Here is a 23348-nt window from a genome sequence, read left to right on the forward strand (position 1 = left end):
TCTTGCCTCACAACTTGCATCTTACATAGAAGATCAAGTTCCTGGATTTTCAGTGCTATAATTTATTTAGAGAATTTTCTTTTATTTATTTATTTAAAGAAATTGCTTTTAGTTAGTACATTTTTGTTCAGTATGTTACTTCTATGGGGAACCATAGGTGGTCCAATCAGTAGATTGAAAGCTTATTATCTTAGATTTAGATTTTTAAAAATTATGTCTTTTTAAAAGGGGGGTATAGTATGGTGGAAAGAACCATGATCTTAGAATGAGGAAGTTGTTTCATTTCCTGGCTTTTTACTGGTACTAGTCATTTGACTCTGGGAAAATCACTTTTTAACTCTCTGTGCCTCAATTTCCTCATCTGAAAATTTGAGATAGAAATATCATCCACAGTTAAAGATTTTTATGAAGAAAGCACTTTTTAAACTTTAAAATCCTACATAAATGTGAGATATCATTATTAAAATACAATAACCATATGCTCTTTGCTATATAATGCCCCAGAAACTTAGGCAAGATAGAGAGTTTTTAATATTTTGTTTGAGAGGGAGAGATTGTGCTGGGGGGCATGTTGGCCCCAGGGCTAATGTCTCAAAGCATCCAGCTGCAGATTTGAGTTCCCAATGACATCTAAGCTCAGGTAGCTAAATAAAGGCTGTGGGGAGACAGGGGAAGAGCCCAAACTCCGATTGAGAGGTAATCTCCAGGCTGAGACCTTCAATCCAGTTCTGACAGAACTGGGGGTAGGACTATAAATCCTTTCAAATTGCAAGGATTTAGGACTTGTCCAACTTGAGCCAGGAAGTCTGGGACTTAGAGATACCAATTAGGTCTCTGAGATAGGACATCTGGAATCTCATTCTCTACAGCCCTAATTATCTCAGTTCTAATGAGCAGAAAAGGGGGGTTGCAACTGGGAGATTGAAGCAGAACAATTCAAGGAACTGAGGCAGAACAATTTAGGGAAACAGGGAAACTAAGGCAGGAGAATTAGGGAAAATGAGTCAGGACAATAAAAGAGAACCGTGGCACAACAGCTAAGGACAGAATAAGCTTAGCAAGTGCTGGTTTGTTTATATTTTCCTGGCATTTTATGAATCTATTCAAAGTGAGCTTAAATTAATAAGAGGGGAGAATATGTGGTCAAGATAGTCCATAGAGATCTGACAAGTTATGGGGAAAAAAAGCAAGTGTAACATAGAAGAATATTAGAAGAAACAACCAGTAATTTATGAGAAGAGTCAATCAGAAAGATCCAGAAAGAAAGGAAACTTCATGCTCTCAAGTAACTATGTATAAAGACTGAAAGTATGGGTAATAGATAAATTAAACTAGCCAACTTATCTTCATAGATATAACAAAGACTTGGTGCAATAAGATTCAAGACTATAGTATAGTTCTTAGAAAGTATGCATTATTCAAGAGAGATAAAATAAAGGGGGGATGAGGTAGCACTCTATAGTAAGAAGAAAATTCAGATGGGAAATAAGATCATTTTGGTGACAACAAAGAGAAAAATCAAAGAAAATACTGATGTGGAACTACAGAGCACCTTTATGAGGATAATTAAAGGAGTAAACGTGGATGGCAAAGAGATAGCTAGGACTGACCATGAGATAGGATGTGAAACGTATTTGGATCCAAGGCCAAGTATAAGTGATGTGGCATGTGTATTTGTCCTCGATGATTGACCGGTCATTACATGATGGTTCTAAATCTGTGTATGATAACTCATGGTTTCAAGAAGTGTAATAATCCAGAAGGGAAATGGCTCAATACTTATCATGGAGATGGTCAGCTAGAATGTGAAGCTGGGAACATAGTGGGGAAAAAGGCATTTCAGCAGAGGACAAAAGAGTTGCACTGCTGGCAACTTTACTTAGTAATCTGGGATTCCAGTAATGGGTCCACTCAGTTCACAAATTAAGACAACAGGAAAAGATAGAGAAAAGGATTCAGATAAACTCCTTGTAACAACAGAAAGGCCAAAGAAACTTATAGAAGCAAAAAAGTTAAGAACATTAAGGTATTTCATGTTGCCAATGCAGTGGTCAGACTAATGAGGGAAACAGAAGTATTGTCTAGAGAAGATAAATCAGTTTGTTGGCAGAATAAGAAAGAAAGGCATAGTGACATACTTTCTGTGCCCTTAGCATTATCTGCCTTTACTTGAAAAACAAAAAACAAGTGTTTTTGGTTTGATGCAGAAAGAAGATGAGCTAATCTAAGCTCCAAAGTGGACCAGCATGCTTTTTTTGAAAATCTTAAGAGCAACTCAGTTACTTATCTTAAACAGGGATAATCATACCTTTCTCCCTTAATCTCTCCCATTGGAAAAAAAAATATTTTATGGAACTCATTTGATATTTTTTCTCCTCATTCCCCTAACTACTCAAAAATAAAAGCTTTTAAAAAGAAATATGCAGAATTAAAATTAATTCCCATATTATCCAAATATAGGAATGTCCATAAGTATGTGTCTCATCTCTCTTTCAGGAAGTAGAGAGTATTTTATTTTATTTTATCCTGTGAAATCATGTTTGATTATGGGACAGATTTAAGGAAGAGGAAGGAATTGTTAAGAACTAGCTATTCATAACTGATGGAATGAAATATACATGAAAAGTAAAGCTTTTGTGGATTAAGTGAATAATTATTTGAAATTGAATAGAGTCTCAGAACAAGCAAAATGAAGCCAATATTTTGTAACACTACTTTGTGGATTCAACTTTTATGTCTATGAAATATTTCATGTCCCTCTAATCAACTGTTTCATGGAAAAGTTATTTAAGTGTTCTCTTTTCTACCTTGAGCTACATATTTTATGTGAAAGTGGATTGATTTATTTTCATATGTTATTACTGTGGGAGAGTATTCTAGGACTGGTAAAGTAGACTGACACCTTTTGCTATCTCCTCCCTCTAAAGCAGAACCTGTTCCAATAGAATCTAACATATTCCAGATTAAACAAAGCTTCCAGAAATTTTTCCTAGCTTCTTTATGCCTTTGGAAGTCTAGGGGTAAAATCTGAACATGAAATAAGCCCCAGGATGCTGAGATAATTTTGACATTTTTATCTGAAGGCAACTCTTGCACAAATAATCTGGTAAAAAAAAAAAAAAAAGAAAAGGTTAAAGCACATTCTTGATGTCCAAATTATGAACCATCTGAGAGAAATCATAGAAGCAGTGAGTAGTTACAATGGGTAAATTCCAGGACTAGAAAATCTCCAGAATGAAGAGATTTGGGGAATATTGTGGAGGAAGTCCAGAGAAGTCAGCAGTTCCTTTCCCATCTTCTTACCTGAAATAAGGTGAAGCCATATTTGGTCTCAGTATTTTCCCGAAATAGAGGGTCTAAGAGGAATATCTTACAATCTGCGGAAAAGACCATAGGGATAAAGAGTAGTACAATGTGAAGAGGAATAAATATAAAAGTAGAGGTCAAAGTAAAAATAGAATAATTCCTTAAAGAAATTCTATCTCTACCCCCCAAAAGTTTGAGAAATGTAGCCAAAAACCAAAGCACTCTCATTAAAAAAAAAAAAAAGAATAGTATAAGTGTCCAGAAAAAAATCAATTTTTAAGTACCATGGATTTAAAGCTCTGAGGCAGCCAGATGGCACAACAGATAAAGCACTGGACCTGGAATCAGGAAAATCTGAGTTCAAATGTAACCTCAGAAACTTACTATCTATATAATCTCAGCAAATCACATAACCATTTACTGCTTCAGTTCCTCATTTATAAAATGGGAATAATAATAGTACATATATTTGATGATTATTGTGAGAAAAAAAATGAGTTAATATTTGTAAAGTTCTTTACTAGCTATAAAGCAATGTAAATGATAATTTTTTAAAAAAATTTGGAGAAAGCATCACATAAGACCTGATGGCCTCTTCTATAAAAAAGAGATTTCAAAATATGATATTCAAAAAAGAAAAATGATATAGGTTTAAAACCAAGATTAGTTTACTCTGCAAAGTTGAGAATTATCTTATAGGGAAAAATCTTATGGAATAGAGAATTTTCAAGTAGTTCAAATAAAAAGATCAAAGGTGTGAGATTTTTAAATTTTTTTTTTCCCCCCTGAGACTGGGGTTAAGTGACTTGCCCAGGGTCACACAGCTAGGAAGTATTAAGAGTCTGAGACCAGATTTGAACTCGGGTCCTCCTGAATTCAAGGCTGGTGCTCTATCCACTGCGCCACCTAGCTGCCCCTTGGAGATTTTTAAATTTAAAAAACCAAATCCTATAAAGATAAATTTATTTGAGCTATTTGATGATACAATAAGACTAACATTCTTATGGGGGAGAAGAAACAAATGTTCCATCAGAGCCTTAATGTCTTCAAAAAATATTGAGGGGAGTTATGTAAAAAAACAAGGGGTCAAAGGGATGGATTGCTTCTTATCCAAAGGTCTGAGGAGAGGAAACAAAAAGGAAGTTAAAATGAGGAATATTTTAGTACAGAAAAGAAGAAAGGGTTAGAACTTGCAATTTCTCATAGTTGGGGTATGTTATAAGAATTTATAAATATGGAAAGGTTTAGGAAGATGAATGAATAGCTCTACCTAAAACAAAGAACAGGAAATTGGAAACACACAAGCACACACATACAAACATGTAACAAAAACAGAGTTTAGTATAGAAAAACATGAAATAATGGACACAGTGAAGATAGTAGTGTGCTATGAGCTAAATAGGAGTCCAAACTAAACACACATATGCACATACACACACACACACACACACACACACATATCTCCCAGTAAAGATTTGAAATCATACCAAAAAAAAGTTAAATAAATTTGAATCAGATGCTAATTTATAAAGACTGCCAGAGTCTTGAAGAAACCTGAATTGTAGCTAAAACAAGGTAGCCGCAAGTGCTAAAGAAAAGGCCTCTGAAACAACTAGAGAAATGCTGAGATCTAGGCCCAAGGAGAAGGTTGCCCCCAATTCCATGGCAATCAGAAAAAGCACATCCTAGAGGGATTTAAAGGGAGTATCCTTTAAGTGTCCAGAAAAAAATTAATTTTCAAGTAGCATGGATGAGGCAGCCAGGTGGCACAACAGATAAAAGTAGTGTCCTTAAAACCCCTTTTCAAGCAGGAGAAAAAAGGTTCAGTGGCAGAATAGTACAGAAACACTGACCACAGCAGAAAAACGAACCTGAGGAGCATCCAGACAAGCTAGGCCTGAGTCATTACATGTGACAAGCCCAAGACTTTGCAGAAAGTAAAGCCAAGTTTTAGCCACAGTGTTCAGGAAGAAGCAGGTCTTTCCCATACTATCCAGAAGAACAGGAACAGAGTTTGATCCAAGCATAATTCCCAGAGACTGAAGATAGTGATATGAACAAACTAAAGAAAATTATAAAATATATTCAGAAATTCCTCAGACTCAGAGACATCTTAGGGACAAAACCTAAAGAAGAAAATAACCCTGCAACAAGTCCAATTAAAGCTTTAAAGGGGCAAAATGTCTTAGCTGCAAGAATTGTAGAAGTAGCTGGAAAAAATTAAATGAGGTATAAAATGGTTGAAAAAGAAAAAATGGCAAAGAAAACTATTTAGAATAGACATTGAGATTCCTTGCTTAAGAAATGACCAAACAGAAAACACCCAAGTTATTGAGAAACAAATATTAAAACAAAATCAAAAGATTTTAAAAATAGAATAAAATGTGAGAAATGCAATTTCACAGAAAAAAAAAGTCTCCTGAAAATCAGATCAAGGAAAGATCCTAAGAATTATTGGAATTTTTTGGAGTTTTTTGGAATTGTGATCGATCACATGCCAATAATCATTAAGTCTTTTGGTATTATCCTTACACTATTGTTATCATATAAATTGCTCTCCTAATTCTCACTTCACTTTCCATCAACTTATATAAGTCATTTTTAGATTTCTCTGACATCATCCTCTTCATTATTTTTTTCTATATCATAATAGAATTTCATTGCATTCACATACCACAAACTGTTCATCCATTCCCCAGTGAATGGGTACCTCCTCAGGTTCCAATTCTTGGCAACACCAAAAACTTAAAAACATGTGTGTATTATTTATGTAAAAAAGAAGAAATATATTCTTAGTTAGAATTTATTTTGTTTAAGACTAATAACTATCTTACTTCAGCCTTTCTTTTTATTTCTTTTTTTTCTTTCCTCTTTTCCCTTATTCCCCCATTGAATGAAATGTATTTCTGTACCCAACTATTTATGAATATATTCTTCCCTCCTTTGTCCAGTTAGATGAGAGTGAGGTTCATAGGTCAGCAGTTTCTTTCCCACCTTCTTAACAATTTATATAGACTTCTATTTGAACATCTAGATTGCATGAAATAATTTCCCCTAACCTTTGTCTCCATTCCCACTACCCCAATTCTGTATTCCTCTATCTTCATTTTCATTTCCTTGAAAATCATAAAGATATAACAGAATCACTCTGAAGTCTTCGGTTTAGACAGCCTTGATAATGATAGAGTTTAGTCCCTTATGATTATCCATTCATATTTACCTTTTAATGCTTCTCTTAACTCCTATTTTTTAGGGTTCATAGTTTCTATGGGACTCTGCTATTTTCCTCAGGAATTCTTGAAAGTCTTCTATTTCATTGAGATTCCATTTTTTCCCTCATAGGTTTACATTCAGTTTTGTTGTATCGGTTATTCTTGATTGCAAGGTTCTATCTTTTACCTTCTGGAATATTATATTAAAATCTCTTTGCTCCTTTATATCAGGAGTACTGCAGTGATCCTGAGTATACTTCTTGAGAACATGATTTTTTTTCTTTCTTCCTGCTTGTAATATTTTTTTCCTTTGACTTGGAAATTATGAATTTTGGCTATAGTGATCCTGGGAGTTTCATTTTTAAAAGTTTTTTTTTTTTTTTCCTCTAGAAGAATATCATTGAATTCTTTCTATTTCTACTCTGTCCTTTGATTCTAAGACAACTCAGTAGTAATCTCTTATAATTTCTCAAAATATGAGGTCTATGCTCTTTTATTATTGGTTATGCCTTTCAAGTAGTGCAATGATTTTTTTGAACCAATGGCATTTCATTATTTTTTTAAATAGCTATTTAAAACTACAAAATAAAAAACAAAATAGGAAAAAGACAGGAAAAGTAAAACAAAATGTTATTATGTGCCCAGCAAAACATCAGGGAGGATTCAAAATATGTAGCCATAAGTTTCATTATATGAAAGTATATAAAATAAAAAAAGATTTTATTCATGACTGTTCATCTTTTCTTTGCTTGTTGTCAGTTATTCTTTTGGTCTCTGCTGTGCACTTTTTACTTTATTGTTTTTTTCCCTTTTTATCTCCCTACTTTCCATAAGCAGGCTACAGTTAATATTCACTTGCACATACATATGTCTATATACACACATATACACATACACATACTACATATGCATGTACATTTATGCAAATTTGTATATAAAACAATAGTAATATGATTGATATGTAGATATCTTTCTTGATTGAATCTTTAAGTTTGACTTTGTCTGGGATCAGTGATTATTAGCCCCACTTTTTTTTCCTAATAAATTCTACTCCTGAACTTTGTTATGGCCTTTACATATGTGTGTGTATGTGTATGTGTTTATTTCCCATCCTTGCTAATTCTTCTACTTTAATTTTACTCTTTAAGTTGCCTTGCTATTATTTAACCTCCCTCCATCCATGGGATCCCTCTCTTATCTTCTCCCCCTACTTTTACCTTCCCTCTTTAATTCTCATTAATCTACACATTTTATCCTGCTCCTGTAAATCTAAACACCCTTCAGTACCCTACCTTATCCTATGCTACCTTTTCCTTCCCTTTTATCCACATACCTTGTCCCACTGCCATAAGTATACTCACCCTTTTATACCCTACCTTATCCTAATACCTCCCCCTTTGTTCTCTTATAGATTTTGGAAAGTGCTCCACCTTTCATGATATATGTTATATATATTGTTCTCTATTAACCCATTCCCAATGTGATCTGGTTTTCAGAACTACCAGTCCTCTTCCCCCCTCTCATGATTCTTGTGTCAGTTACTCCTCTGCACTTCATTTGCATAGTATAATTATTATTTTTGTCTTTTCCTAGACAGTTTTGCTTTTTAGAGTCAAATAATACTTATCTCTGCTGTAATCTTTCTTAAAACACATGGCATACATTTCCATGTTAAAAAAAATAAACAATTTGTTCTTTTTGAATCCCTCAAAATTAATCTTTGAAGTAGGCTCTTATTTGTAAAATTTTCTATTAAGTTCAGGTTTGGTTGAGACAAATTCCTAAAATTCTACAAGTTTGTTGAATGTCCTTTTTTTTTTTTTTTTTTTTTTTTTTTTCAGTATTCAGTATTGTGGTAGTTTTGCTAGATATAATATTTTTAGCCACAGGCCTAGTTCAGACCACAGGTTGTGGAATTATATATTAATAAATTATTGATATATATTATTTTAGAACTTGCAATCTTTTATTGTAGCTGCTGATAAATCTTTTACAATTCTAATTATAGCTCCAGCATATTTGATTTTTTTGTTTTCTTGTAAAATTTTCTTTTTGATCTAGAGTTTATGAAATTTGGCAATAATATTTCTACATGTTTTCCATGTAGGAACTCTTTGAGATGGTTATCAGTGGATTTTTTCCTATTTCTTCTTTATTCTCATGTTCTATCATGTCAGGACAATTTTCTTGGATCATTTCTTGCATTTTGTGTCAACGTTCTTTTTTTTGATCACAGATTTTAGGTAATCTAATTATTCTTATTCTTTCTCTTCTGTTTTCCAGATCTATTTTCTTTTAATAAAGTATTTCACATTCTTTGTATTTTGTTTTATTTCTTGGTCTCTCCTAACTTCACTGGCTTCCCCTTGCCCAATTCTAATTTTCAAAGAATTATTTTCTCTTTAAGAGAAAGTTAGTTAACTTGTTTTTCGTAATTTTGTTCTTCTTGGATGCTTTTTATTTTTCTTTTCAGATTTTCCTCAGTCTCACTAATTTGATTTTTAAAGTCTTTTTTTAGTTCTTCCATTTAATGTTCTCTTTAGGGTAGAAAAAATTTTTTTTAACTTTACTGCCCTCTAAAGATCTCTAAAAACCTCTAAATCTAAAACCTCTAAATCTCTAAAGTCTTCCCTATTTCCATAGTAAGTTTCTGTGGTTGGGTTATTTCTTCTTTGCCTGTTTATTTATTTATGTTTTTAAAATAACAAGTATTAGTGTAAAAACATTTAATCCTGGAGTACTGAGATGCCTCTGGCTTCATTTCAGCTCTCCCCTCTAACCTGGAATCCCAATGCTGAGAAGAGCCAAGTCCATATCACATAATCTTGCTGTTGTATAACATTTTCCTGGTTTTGCTTGCTTCACTTAGCATGAGTTCACAAAATCTTTCCAGGCTTTCTAAAATCAGTCTGCTTATTATTTCTTATGGAACAAAAATATCCCATCACTTTCATGTAGCATAACTTATTCTGCCATTTCCCAGTTGATGGGTATCCACTCATTTTTCCAATTCTTTGCCACCATAAAGAGCGCATGTGGGTCCTTTTTACTCTTTTATGATTTGAGTTTGGCAACAATCATAAGTGTCCCACTTTCCCCTCCAACATATATCATTATTTTTTCCTATCATCTTAGCTAAGCTGATAGGTATTATTTTAGAAATGAAGGCTATCAGAAACACTGGTTGTAAAACTTGTGTCATAAAAGGAATTTGGCAGGACTCCTTTGTTTATTTTTTCAAATAGTTTATATAATATTAGAATTAATTGTTCCTTAAATGTTTGATAGAATTCACTTATAAGTCCATCTGGCCCTGCAGATTTTTTCTTAGGAAGTTCATTGATAGTTTGTTTCTTTTTTCTAACATGGGACTTTTAAGTATTTTATTCCCTCTTCCATTAATCTGGTTTATTTATATTTTTTGTAAATATTTATCCATTTCAATTAAAATGTCAGATTTTTTGGTATACAAAGCAAAATAGCTCCTAATAATTGTTTTAATTTCTTCTTTATTGGTGCAAAGTTTATCTTTTTATTTTTGACACTGGTAATTTCGTTTTGTTCTTTTCTTTTTCTAATCAGATTGATCAAAGTTTTATCTATTTTACTGGGTTTTGTTTTTTTTCATAAAACCATCTCTGGTTTTATTTATTAGTTCCATAGTTTTCTTACTTTCAATTCTGTCCTTTGATTTTTCAGAATTTCTATAATTGGGGATTTAAAATTTTTAGCTTTTTTAGTTGCTTGCCCAATTTATTGATTTTTTTTCTCTTTTTCTATTTTATTCATGTAAACTTTTATAGATATAAAATTTCCCCTAAAAACTGCTTTGACCACATCCCATAAGATTTGGCCTATTGTCTCCTTATTGTCATTCTCTATAATTAAATTATTGAATATTTTTATGGTTTGTTGTTTGAACCACTGATTGTTTAAGATTAGATTATTTAATTTGCAATAAGTTTTTTAGACTGTCTTTCCTTGGCTCTTTATTACACATAATTTTTATTGCATCATGATCTTAAAAGGTTACATTTACTATTTCTGCTATTCTGCATTTGATTATGAGGTATTTATACCCTAATACATGATCAGTTTTTATATAGATGTCACATATGATGTGTAGATGACATCTATGTGTCACTAAGAAAAAAAGGCATATTCCTTTCTTTCCCCATTCTGTTTTCTTTAGATTTCCACCATATCTAAATTTCTAAGATTCTATTAACCTCTCTAACCTAATTTTAATTTATCTAATTCTGTGAGCAGAAAGTTGAGGCTAGTAGGGTTTAGCTATATATTTCTTCCTTTAACTGATTTAACTTCTCCAAGTATTGGAATGCTGTACCACTTGGTGCACATATGTTTAGTATTGATACTACTTCATTATCAATGGTTCATTTGAACAAGATGTGACTTCCTTATTTCTTTTAATTATATCTATTGGTTTTTTTTTTTTTTTTTTGCTTTGAGAGCAGAATTGCTACCCTTGTTTTTTGTTTTGTTGGTTTTTTTGTATGTCAGCTGAAGCTCAATATATTCTGCTCTAGCCTTTTCCCCTTGCTCTCTGTGTCTCTCTATTTCAAATGTGTTTCTTGTAAACACCATATTGTAGGATTCTGGTTTTTAATCCAATCTGCTATACACTTCCATTTTATGGAACAGTTCATCACATTAACATTTACACCCTATTTTCTCCTCTGTATACTTTTTTCCCCACTGTTTGCCTTCTGCTCCTCCTCACCAGCATTTTGTTTCTGACCAACCCTCTCCTAACCTGCCCTCTTTTCTTTCTCTTATCCCTTTCTTCTACCATTTTTTCATTCCCTTCTATTCAGCCCCTCCCTTTTTTCTCCCTTTTCCTCCTACTTCCCTATGGAGTAAGATAAATGTCTATTACCAACTGAATATATATGTTATTCTCTCTTTGAGACAAACTTCAAACAGTGCTTATCTCTTCTTTTCCTCTATTATAATAGGGCTTTTTGTGCTTTTTTCATGTATTCTAGTTTTTTCCCATTTTACTTCCCTCCTAGTACAATTCTTTTTGTACCTCTTAAATTTTTTAAAAAATATCATCATATCAAAGTCAATTTATACCCACATCCTCTGTCTGCTTTTTAACTGCTCTGATAAATTATACAGTTCTGAAGAGTTATAGATATCATTTTTTCATGTAGGCATGTAAACACTTCAACTTTTGTTTTCCTTTCCTTTTTATTTTTTTATACTTCTTTTGAGTCTTGTAATTGAAGATTGAATTTTGTTTAGTTCGGGTCTTTTCAGTAGAAATGATTGAAAGTCCCCTACTTCATTAAAGATATATCTCCTCTCCTGAGGATGATGATCAGTCTCACTGGATAGTTGATTCTTGGTTGTAAATCAAGGGCTTTTGCCTTCCAAAATATGGTATTCCTGGCCTTCCCTTCCTTTATTGTAGAAGGTACCAAATCCTAGTTAATTTTGACTGTTGCTACTTCTATTTTTTTTTTTCTGGTAGTTTGTAATATTTTTTTTTCTTGATGCTTCTGGAGGTTTACAACAATATTTCTCGAAGTTTTCCTTGCGAATCACTTTCAGGAGGTGATCCATAGATTCATTCAAGGCCTATTTTGATCTTTGATTCTAGAATATTACAAAGAATAGTTTTCTTTGATGATTTCTTGAAGAATGCTGTTCAGACTTTTTTTTTTTTTTTTTTTTTTTTGGTTGAGGCTTTGCTGGATCTATTTTCCAGGTCAATTATTCTTCCAAGGAGACATTTTATATTTTCTTCCATTTTTTAATTCTTTTGTTTTCTTGACTGATTCTTGATGTTTTATATAGCTTCTATTTGCCCAATTTTAGTTTTTAATGTATAGTTTTCTTCAATTAGCCTTTGTATCTCCTTTTCCTTTCCCATTACATTAATTTTACTTTTAAACTACTTTTTTTCTTCAATGGTTTTTTTTTTTTCTTTTAATTTTTGATTTGACCAGTTGTATTTTTAAGGGATTGATTTCAGTAGATTTTTTTTTTTTTTTTTTTTTTTTTTGCATTTAACCAATTGAATTGTGAGCTCTGTCATTCCATACTCTGTTCACAGCCTTGGTTACATAACTGGCTTCACTCTACCATCTTGGCTCTGCTTCCAGATCAGTACTCCAATTTCTTTTCCAAATTATTTTGATGATTACCACTTTGTAGTGTAGTTTAAATATTTTAGTGTTAGGTCACCTTTCTCTGCTTTGTAAAGATAAATTTTGTTCCTTTTTTTTTAGCCTTAATAAATAATTATTAGATAGTTTAGTTTAGTCAGTGTAGCATTGAATAGCTAAATTAATTTAGAAAATATTGTCATTTTAATTTTATTGATTCAACTTACCCATTAGGAATTATAGTTCTTCAGTTATTTGGATCTGTCTTTTTTTTGTGTCAAAAGCATTGTATAATTTTCTGATTTTTCTGTGTTTCTTGCAGGTAGACTTCCAAATATTTTATACTATCTGTATTGCTATTTCTTCTAGTGTTAAATATAAGCGTCTCTGTTTGGCATTTAAGATGCTGCAGAGTTTTGTTCAACTTAGAAATGATTTATTATTTCCCCATATACATTTTATGTTCCAGCCAGCTATCTGTGTGTCTAGAATGTTCTCATTAACTTCACTTTATAAAAATTCTAGCCTCCTTCAAGGCACAGATCCAATACCACTTTTTCTAGAGAAGGTCATTCCTGATTCCTCTAGTTATTAATGTTTTTTCTTTTCCTCTCTCCCATTCCAGAAAATTACTTTCTATGTACTCTGTATGTCTCATATATACTTGACTACCTATGTATGGTTTATCCTGAGTAAAAAATCAAGCTCCTTGAGAGTAGGAAATGTTTCATTTTTGTCTTCCAGTGGAGAGAGGCAGTGGCAGAAAGTGGAAACAGAGATTGTCTTGAAGACAGAAGAAATTGGGTTCAAGGCCTATATTTACCGACACTGACTGTATAACCAAGTGAAATCACTTAATCTTTTAGTGCAGATTCAATGTTGACTAGAATTGATAGTATTTTCTCATCTAGGTGTTCCCTACACTACTAAAATAAATTTTAATCCCAATTTCTAATTTCATTTCTGTCCTGTCATATCCTATCTTGTTCTACCCTATGCTATCCTGTTTTATCCTTTCCTACTCCCTTGTAACCTTTCCTTCACAATCCTGTACTCTGTTTAACTGAATTATATGGCTGTCTTCAAACATTTGACAACTTTAGTGTAGAAGAGAGTTCTGGTTGAACCCAAATGAAACAATTAGGAAAAGACTAATGAATAGGCATTTTGAGATTGCTTGAGGTTTTGTGCAGGAAAAACCTCCTAATTATCAAGAGTATCCAAAAGTAAAATGAGCCAGAACAAGTTCAGCAACTCTGGAGGTCTTTCCCTCTCACTGGATGTCTTCAAGCTATTGGATGATTACTTGTCAGTGAAGGTGTAGGGGACATTTTAATCCGGTATGAGTTGAATGATGTGGTTTTAGGTCCTTTCCAACATGTGAGTTCTGAAATTCTGATATCAAATAGTAGTTGTCCCTCATTTTTGAAGAGGACTAAAATGACAGCACCCATGTTGGGATCAAGGTCAGCAGGTCTGACTGTGGCAGATGAGAGCAGTACAAGTTTGGAAGGCTCTAAGTCAGGCATAGGTTGTCTATATGAACATTTGGCGTGTAGATGCCACTACATTTTCATATCTGAAGTTTATTTTAGATTAGTACAGTTTTGTTTTGTTCATAAAGTGAAGGGCCTTCTTTGATGCGGGGGTGGCATGGTAAGTGGTGCTGGGCCGGTTTTCCCATGGCACACAATTGATTCCAGAGTTTTTCTGAGAGACAAGTGTCCTTGTATTGTTTATTTTGATCCCAATGCGAGCTCCTGGCTTGTGTGAGTTCTCCCTAAACTAGTCTTTGAGGCAAATATATGTTTGGTGTTAGAACAAGGTGACCAGCCCATCAGAGTTGCACTTTCTGCAGTAGGATTTGAAAGCTTGGTAGTTGAGCTCAAGAAAGGACTTTGGTGTCCCACACCTTATCTTGCTGAGTAGTGAATTTCAGAATCATTCTAAGCTCACATGGAAGCAATGCAGTTTTCTTGGCAGGGTGTTAGGATACTCTCCAAGCGTTATAGACACATAGAGAGATCAGCTGTGTAGAGCTTTGGTTCAGTTGGCAGTGCAATACCTCTTATTTCCCACACTCTCCTTCAGAGACCATTCTAGTCCTTGGTAGGTGACCATCTTCTAGCTGAAAGATTAGCCTATCAAAGAACACCAACAAGAATCTTGCTGGCAGTGACTAAAAGAGAAATACTACCTTGTCACAGCACAATCTGTTTTCTTTTATTGAGATGGGCAATAGAGGCATCCTTGAATTCTTGGAGGATAACCTATTGCCACATAACCGGAAATTTTCAGTCAACTTTTGTAAGAATTGCTAATGGACTCCCTGACTGATTATAAATCTCACTAGGAATAAAATCAGCTCCAGGTACTTTCCCACAGAAGAAGAGCATAATGGCATTTAAAACCTCATCTTTAATTAGACATTTAGCTAAAAAGGAATTGACTTCAATATGAGGTAATTTAATGACTCCAAACATAGAGTAATGAATCTGTTTAAAACACTATGGAAATATTTAGCCCATTTCTCCAGTCATGTCCTTATCATATCCATCAGCATCAAGTAGTTGAAATGCACCATAAATAATCTTCAGGGTACTTTGGATTTTATTATCAGCAAAAAACTGAATTTCATATACCTTTTTACTAAGCCAATTATCCAGGTGAATTATCCTGATTGTAAATGTTGGAGTTCTGCTTTTTGTTTTGAAGTAGAAAAGCACCCCAAATGGGACCATGAGAAATATAATCTTGAATCTTTGTAGTTAGAAGTTTATTATTAATTCTTCACTTCCTATTGCAGATGGTGTTTTAACAACCCAGATGTAAACTGCCCTGAAATCTTGAAACCTGATAAGCTTGCTGTTGCCTGAGAATGACCCCTTAGAGTGATAAATTTTTTTGCCTCCTGTTTAGAATAGAAATTCTTTTATTATGACAAATGTATCAAGAAACATTTTGATGTCTTTCTCTTCTTCCTATAAATATGTGGCCCCGAGACCACTCGTTTGCTGACCCCCCTGTTCTGGTGGGGTGTGGTCGCTAGCTAGCAGTAAACACTCATAAATTTTCATTATTTTGGCTGCCCTGTTTTTCTTTCACCTGAGTACTTCAGTTTAACAACTTCTGACATACCCCATCATTTTTATCAAATCAATCTTGATGTTCATTAGTTTACTGACCCAGATGAGTTTTAAATGTACACCAAATCTCTCAAAGTGTACTCACTGGCTTAGCTTTTCCTTCATGTTAGCAGCAAGCTGTTCACACTTAGTGAACTCTAATCTGTTGACATTAAATCTTTTGGTTGTTGTCTTGCTTTAGGGCTGCCATTTTTGTTGAATGAAAATGCTTAGCTTAGAGAGGATAAATCCATGATCAATCTAGCATTCTCTGCCACACTTTTATACTTTGATGACTTTTATATCCTATCTGTTTCTTCTCCTTACAATCACAGAGTCTATTAAATGAAATGTTTGTTACAAGGATGCATCCAGAAGTTTTATTGTGTTTAGGCAAATAGAAGGCAGTATTGATGATGAGAAAGTCATGAGATCCACAGGTCTTCATTATTAAATGACCACTGCTGCTGCTATTTCTAGCTCTATTCCTCTCAAGGACTCTTTGCCATGTCTGATAGTCTGTAACCACTCTGGTGTTAAAGTCATTTAGAATTACAAATTAGTTCTCTTTCAGCATATTGATGATGAAAATTTCCAGGTCTTCATAAAATTTTCCTTTGACTTTATCAGGGTTTAATTGGTTGTATTGAGCATATACATTGGTGTAGGAAAGCATAGTGCTTTCCTACAAGTGGCAATTGCATTGTCATGAACCTATCATTTACTCCTTTTAGAAAAAGTATAAGCTAGTTGACTATGAAGAAAACAAGTGAAGATAAAATTAGAAGAAAAGTAGGATATGGACATGAGGCAGAGATTTTGCAACATTTCTCTGATAAATACCTCATTTCTAAGATTAGAATCAAATTTATGAGAATAATAACCATTCCCCAGTTGATAGCTAAAAGGCATGAATAGGGAATTTTCAGAGCTATCAAACACCATTTTAAAATGTTCTAATTCATGAATATTCTGAGAAAAACAAATTAAAATAATTACGTTGACCTAAAAATAACAATAAATACTGGAAGAGATGTAGGAAAACAGGTAATTAATGAACTATTGTTGAAGTTGTAAACTGGTCCAGCTATTGTGAACCAAAAATATTAGTTTGTTAGTATTAAATTATGCATAATCTTTTACCTAATGATACTATAACTAGGTCTATACTCCAAAGAAAATAAAGGAAGAGGGAAAGGAGACTTATATTCAAAATTAGTTTATGGCAGATTCTTTTGTGGTACCAAAAAATTGGAAACTTAATTGATACCTGTCAATTAGAGAAATAGCTGAACAAGTTATGGTATATGAATGTGATGGAATACTGTTGGGATATGGGAAATGATGAAGCAGCATTCATCCTTCCTTTTCCTTCCTTCCTTCCTTCCTTCCTTCCTTCCTTCCTTCCTTCCTTCCTTCCTTCCTTCCTTCCTTCCTTCCTTCCTTCCTTCCTTCCTTCCTTCCTTCCTTCCTTCCTCCCTTCCTTCCTTCCTTCCTTCTTTCCTTCCTTCCTTTCTTCCTTTATTTTTCTTCTTCTTTCCCTTTCTTTCTTCCTCCCTCTCCTCCTCCCTTCCTTTCTCTTTTCCCTTCTTTATATATTTGTAATGTTTGTGTCTTTTTTTCTTTGTTTTGCTCCTTCCATGAAGAGAGGGAAAGGGAAGACTTCAAAAACAAAAATAAAATAAATTATAGAATCAAAATTGTAAAATATATTACATGCAAAAATTGCGAATTATATAAAAATAAATAATTATTAAGTACCTTTCCCAAGTATGTACACTCTTGCTAAGATCTGAGGAAGACAGAAGAAAAAAGTAAAAACCAAATCGTTCCTGGACGTGATGACAGTCTAGTTAGAAACACATTAAACAATTAAATAATAATCCATCATATACCATATGAACCATAAATATTCATTAATCAGAAAGATTAATGTGACTTTTGAGTATTTGGGAGTGATTCATGGAAGATCTTAGATATGAGATGGTATTGAAAAGATGAGTGAAGATTTGTGCATTCAGGATGTGTACTAAAGATATATAGACACACACACACACATACACACACACACACACACACACACACTATTAACCATAGATGATTTCCAATTGATGTGTGTCCCTTGTACAGTTCATTGCTACAACCCATAGACAAATAAGATGAGTAGGAGATTCCTAGGAAATTATCTTCTCACCTTCTACTGTTCCATCCTTTTTTCTCTTAATATCTCCCTAATTTTGTCTTCTTCTTGACTCCTTAGGGCAGTTATATCCTAACATTTCTTTATCTTCTTTATCTTCTCTCCCTTAGTAATCTCATTCATTCCCATAACTTCAACTTCCATCTCTATTGAGATAATTTCCAGTTCTAATCTCTTTTGAATTCCAACCCTATTTCAGCAGTCTACAGAATATATTTTTTTTTTCCTAAAAGGTCCCACTAGAACTTCAATTCATTAAAACCTAACTCCTGAAACTTGCAAATTTTTGTTTTCTCCCCTTCATACCATTCCATCTTATTTCTGGAAGTTGTAGGGTAATTGTTATAATCTTAGTTTGGCAAACATAATAATCAAGTTATCTTGTATGTTTCAGAAAATGGGATTAGTTGGACAAAACTTACACAGCCAGTCACCAGAAATGAAAATTTAACCTTTGGACATATCCTCGGAATGCTGATACTTGATTCTTTTTTCTATGCCTTGGTGACTTGGTATATGGAAAAAGTTTTTCCAGGAAGTTTTGGAATACCCCAGCCCTGGAACTTCTTCTTAATGGTGAGTTATGAATGTACCATTCTTTAGATTTTTTTATAGTATAATTCTGGCTACTTTGTGAAAGAATATGCATTCTTACTTTTCTCTGTGGTTTCCCATTCCCAAATTTGAACTCTAACGAATACATTAAAGTAATAAATTCTTTCTGTTCCCCATCAATTAAGTAACCTCAAAAGCCCCAACAGACCTGATAGAAACTATTATATATAGGTGGTGACATCATAATCTCAAATGTTATTAACTCATCTTTGTTGTTATTTGCTATTATTCACTGGGTGCTCTTCCCTCCTGTCCCTCCCTCTGTATTACTCCCCCCCGCCCCCCCAAAAAAACTCTCACAAGAAATGCATAAGGGAGAATAAGTATGCAATTTTATATGTATAAAATAAAGGGCACAAATACAGTGAAAAGAAAATTATTCAATATCTGATAAAAGCAGAGCCCTGTTGATATAGAAGAGAATGTGAAATCACAGCAGGATGTTCCTGAATAGTTTGAAAAAAAAATTAGAATTGTCAGTACAGAATTTATGGGCTATACAGTAGAAATAATTGGGAGATCATAAAAACTTAGATACATAATTTCAAGACTCATAAAAAAATTGAGGACATAAATATGCAGAAGTGAAAGACAACCTGGAACAAAAGAAGCAAAAAGCAATAACATTAAAAGGAAACATATTCTCAATAGAAGCAAAATATTGATTTCAAAGAGAATCCTTTGCAGTAACTAAAAGATTACAAGTCACAATTCAAAGACCCTTTGCTATGATTCAGTCCAAGTTAACCCACCTACAGATGATTCATTGTTTTCATGGGACTAGTTACAAAATAGAAAGGCATATAAAAAAGAAATGGGAGTAAGAAGATAAAGGAAAATATGTGATGTATCATATTCAATTTAGAAGTTTGAATGACAAGAAAAATACTCCTGTAGGCTCTCCTCTCATCCATACTAGCTTAATCAAGGAAGTAAAAACAGGCAATAATTTTTCCACATCCAACATTTGTCATCTTTTCCTATCATCTTAGCCAATCTGAGAGGTGTGTAGTGGTATCTTAGAGTTGTCTTAATTTGCATTTTTCTGATCAGTAGCGATTTAAAGCACTTTTTCATATGGCTAGAAATAGTTTTGATTTCTTCATCTGAAAATTGTTCATATCCTTTAACCATTTGTTATTTGGAAATGGCTTGAATTCTTACAAATTTGAGCCAATTCTCTATATATTTTAGAAATGAGGCCTTTATCAAAACCCTTGAATGTAAATTTTTTCCCCAGTTTATTGCTTCCTTTCTAATCTTGTCTGCATTGTTTTCTTTGTACAAAAACTTTTTAATTTAATATAATCAAAATTATCTATTTTGTGTTCAACAATGAACTCCAGGTCTTCTTTGGCCACAAATTCCTTCTTTCTCCAGAGATCTGAGAGGTAAACTATCCTATGTACTTCTAATTTACTAATAATATCACGCTTTAATTTCTTTTATTATTATAGCTTTTTATTTGCAAGATATATGCATGGGCAATTTTTCAGCATTGACAAATGCAAAACCTTTTGTTCCAACTTTTCCCCTCCTTCCCCCCACCTCTTCCCCCAGATGGCAAGTTGACCAATACATGTTAAATATATTAAAGTATAAGTTAAATACAATATATGTATACATGTCCACACAATTATTTTGCTATACAAAAAGAATCTGACTTTGAAATAGTGTACAATTAGTCTGTGAAGGAAATCAAAAATGCAGGCAGACAAAGAGGGATTGGGAATTCTATGTAGTGGTTCATAGTCATCTCCCAGAGTTATTTCACTGGATGTATCTGGTTCAATTCATTACTGCTCTATTGGAATTGATTTGTAGGATATGTAACTAAAAAACCACTAGAAAAAGAACAAATTAAAAATACTAAATTGACACCAAATTAGAAATCCTGAATAACAAAGGAGAACTAATAAAATTTAAAGTAAGCACAAAACAAAAGAAAAAATATTCATTGTTGAAGAGGGTCACATCCATCAGAATTGACCATCATATAGTATTGTTGTTGAAATATACAATGATCTCCTGGTCCTGCTCATTTCACTCAGCATCAGTTCATATAAGTCTCTCCAGGCCTTTCTGAAATCATCCTGCTGGTCATTTCTTACAGAACAATAATATTCCATAATATTCATATGGCACAAATATCACTCTGTATTTCTAAATCATGAACGCATTTTGATTTTATCTTGGTATACAGTGTTAGGTGTGGGTCAGTGCCTAGTTTTTACCATACTAGTTTCTAATTTTCCCAGCAGTTTTTGTCAAATAGTGAGTTCTTATCCCAAAAGCTGGAGCCTGTGGATTTGTCAAATAACAGATTATTATAATCATTGACTATATTGTGTATCTAACTTGTGAACCTTGTGAACCTAACCTAGTCTACTGATCAACTACTCTGTTTCTTAGCCAGTACCAAATGGTTTTGTTGATTACTGCCAATTCTGATTTTTAAAGAATCGTTTTCTTCTTTAAGACTCTGCATCTCCTTTTCTAGTTGGTTGATTTTCTTCTTGTTTTTCTTGAATAATTCTTATTTCTTTTTAATTTTTTCTTAGTCTCTCATTTGATCTCTCTTTTGAGTTTTTCTGTATATTCTTTTTGAGCAGGTAACTAGTTAACATCATTCATTGAGGAAGGAGAGGCATTTTTTAAACTTCAATAACCCCCTTTGCAGATGAATCCCAGTTTTTGCTATTCTCATAGAAACTTTCTATGGCAAGGTTTTCTCCTTTGCCTGCCCCCCTTTTTTAAATAAGAACTTGTTTAGCCAAGAAAAAGATTAAAGGAATTCGAGTAGGTAATGAGGAAACCAAACTATCACTGTTTGCATATGATATAATGGTATATTTAGAGAACCCCAGAGATCCTACTAAAAAGCTATTAGAAATAATTCATAACTTTAGTAAAGTTGCAGGATACAAAATAAATCTACATAAATCCTCAGCATTTTTATATATCACCAACAAAATCCAACAGCAAGAGACACCAAGAGAAATTCCATTCAAAATAATGTCGACAGTATAAAATATTTGGGAATCTATGTACCAAAGGAAAGTCAGGAATTATATGAGCAAAATTACAAAACACTTGACACAAAAATAAAGTCAGATTTAAATAACTGGAAAGACATTGAGTGCTCTTGGATAGGCCGAGCGAATATAATAAAGATGACAATACTCCCTAAACTAATCTATTTATTTAGTGCTATACCAGTCAGACTCCCAAGAAACTATTTTAATGACCTAGAAAAAATAACAACAAAATTCATATGGAAGAACAAAAGGTCGAGAATTTCAAGGGAATTAATGAAAAAAAAATCAAATGAAGATGGCCTAGCTGTACCTGATCTAAAACTATATTATAAAGCAGCAATCACCAAAACCATTTGGTATTGGCTAAGAAATAGACTAGTTGATCAGTGGAATAGGTTAGATTCACAGGATTAAAATAGTGAATAACTATAGCAATTTAGTGTTTGACAAACCCAAAGATTCCAACTTTTGGGATAAGAATTCATTATTTGACAAAAATTGCTGGGAAAACTGGAAATTAGTATGGCAGAAACTAGGCATGGATGCACACTTAACACCACATACCAAGATGAGATCAAAATGGGTCCATGATTTAGGCATAAAGGAGATCATAAATATATTAGAGGAACAGAGAATAGTCTACCTCTCAGACCTGTGGAGGAGGAAAGAATTTGTGACCAAAGAAGAATTAGAGATCATTATTGATTACAAAATAGAAAATTTTGATTATATCAAGTTAAAAAGTTTCTGTACAAATAATACTAATGCAAACAAGATTAGAAGGGAAATAACAAATTGGGAAAATATTTTTACAGTTAAAGGTTCTGATAAAGGCCTCATCTCCAAAATATATAGAGAACTGACTCTAATTTATAAGAAATTAAGCCATTCTTCAATTGATACATGGTGAAAGGATGCAAAGGTCCTGAATTGTAAAGGTCCGGTCGTCTCTAAGTTATCCTTGGGGACTACCATTTCAACTCAATCTCTCAGCCAGACTCTCTCCTTCTAGCCTGCCATCCCAACTCTGTCCCAGACTAGACTCTCAGTCAGACCCAATGCTGCCCTCTTTTATCCTCGAAGAGATTGTATAGTGAGAACTCAATGGGGCCTGGGAAAATTACTGTTGAAGTAATGAACTTGCTCTTTTTAAAGGTTGTGTAAACTCCTTTTCAGAAGTTCAAAGGTGTAAACTCCCCCTAAAGGCCAGAACCAAAGGTGTGAATTCTGAGCTAGAGAATTGCCCAGACAACCTGAGTTCTCACCTTGTAATCCTAACAAAAGGATATGAACAGACAATTTTCAGATGATGAAGTTGAAACTATTTCCACTCATATGAGTGTTCCAAATCACTACTGATCAGAGAAATTCAAATTAAGACAACTCTGAGATATCACTACACACCTGTCAGATTGGCTAAGATGACAGGAACAAATAATGATGAATGTTGCAGGGGCTGTGGGAAAACTGGGACATTGATGCATTGTTGGTGGAGTTGTGAAAGAATCCAACCATTCTGGAGAGCAATCTGGAATTATGCCCCCAAAGTTATCAAACTGTGATCCAGCAGTGCTACTATATCCCAAGCCATACTATATGGCTTATATCCCAAGGAAATACTAAAGAGGGGAAAGGGACCTATGGGTACCAAAATGTTTGTGGCAGCCCTCTTAGTAGTGTCTAGAAACTGGAAAATGAACGGATGCCCATCAATT

At 33.4% G+C, this 23348-nt stretch overlaps 1 protein-coding gene across 1 annotated transcript in view; it reads left to right on the plus strand.

The window, feature by feature from the left end:
* The window catches only part of LOC141550392 (phospholipid-transporting ATPase ABCA3-like), a 234350-nt gene that overhangs the window by 71443 nt on the left and 139559 nt on the right, over positions 1 to 23348 (plus strand). The window contains 1 exon segment of the mRNA XM_074280992.1: positions 18375 to 18556. Within this exon segment, the coding sequence (XP_074137093.1) occupies positions 18375 to 18556 (182 nt within the window).

The sequence above is a fragment of the Sminthopsis crassicaudata genome, chromosome 1, assembly GCF_048593235.1.
Source record: "Sminthopsis crassicaudata isolate SCR6 chromosome 1, ASM4859323v1, whole genome shotgun sequence".
Taxonomy (NCBI): Eukaryota; Metazoa; Chordata; class Mammalia; order Dasyuromorphia; family Dasyuridae; genus Sminthopsis; species Sminthopsis crassicaudata.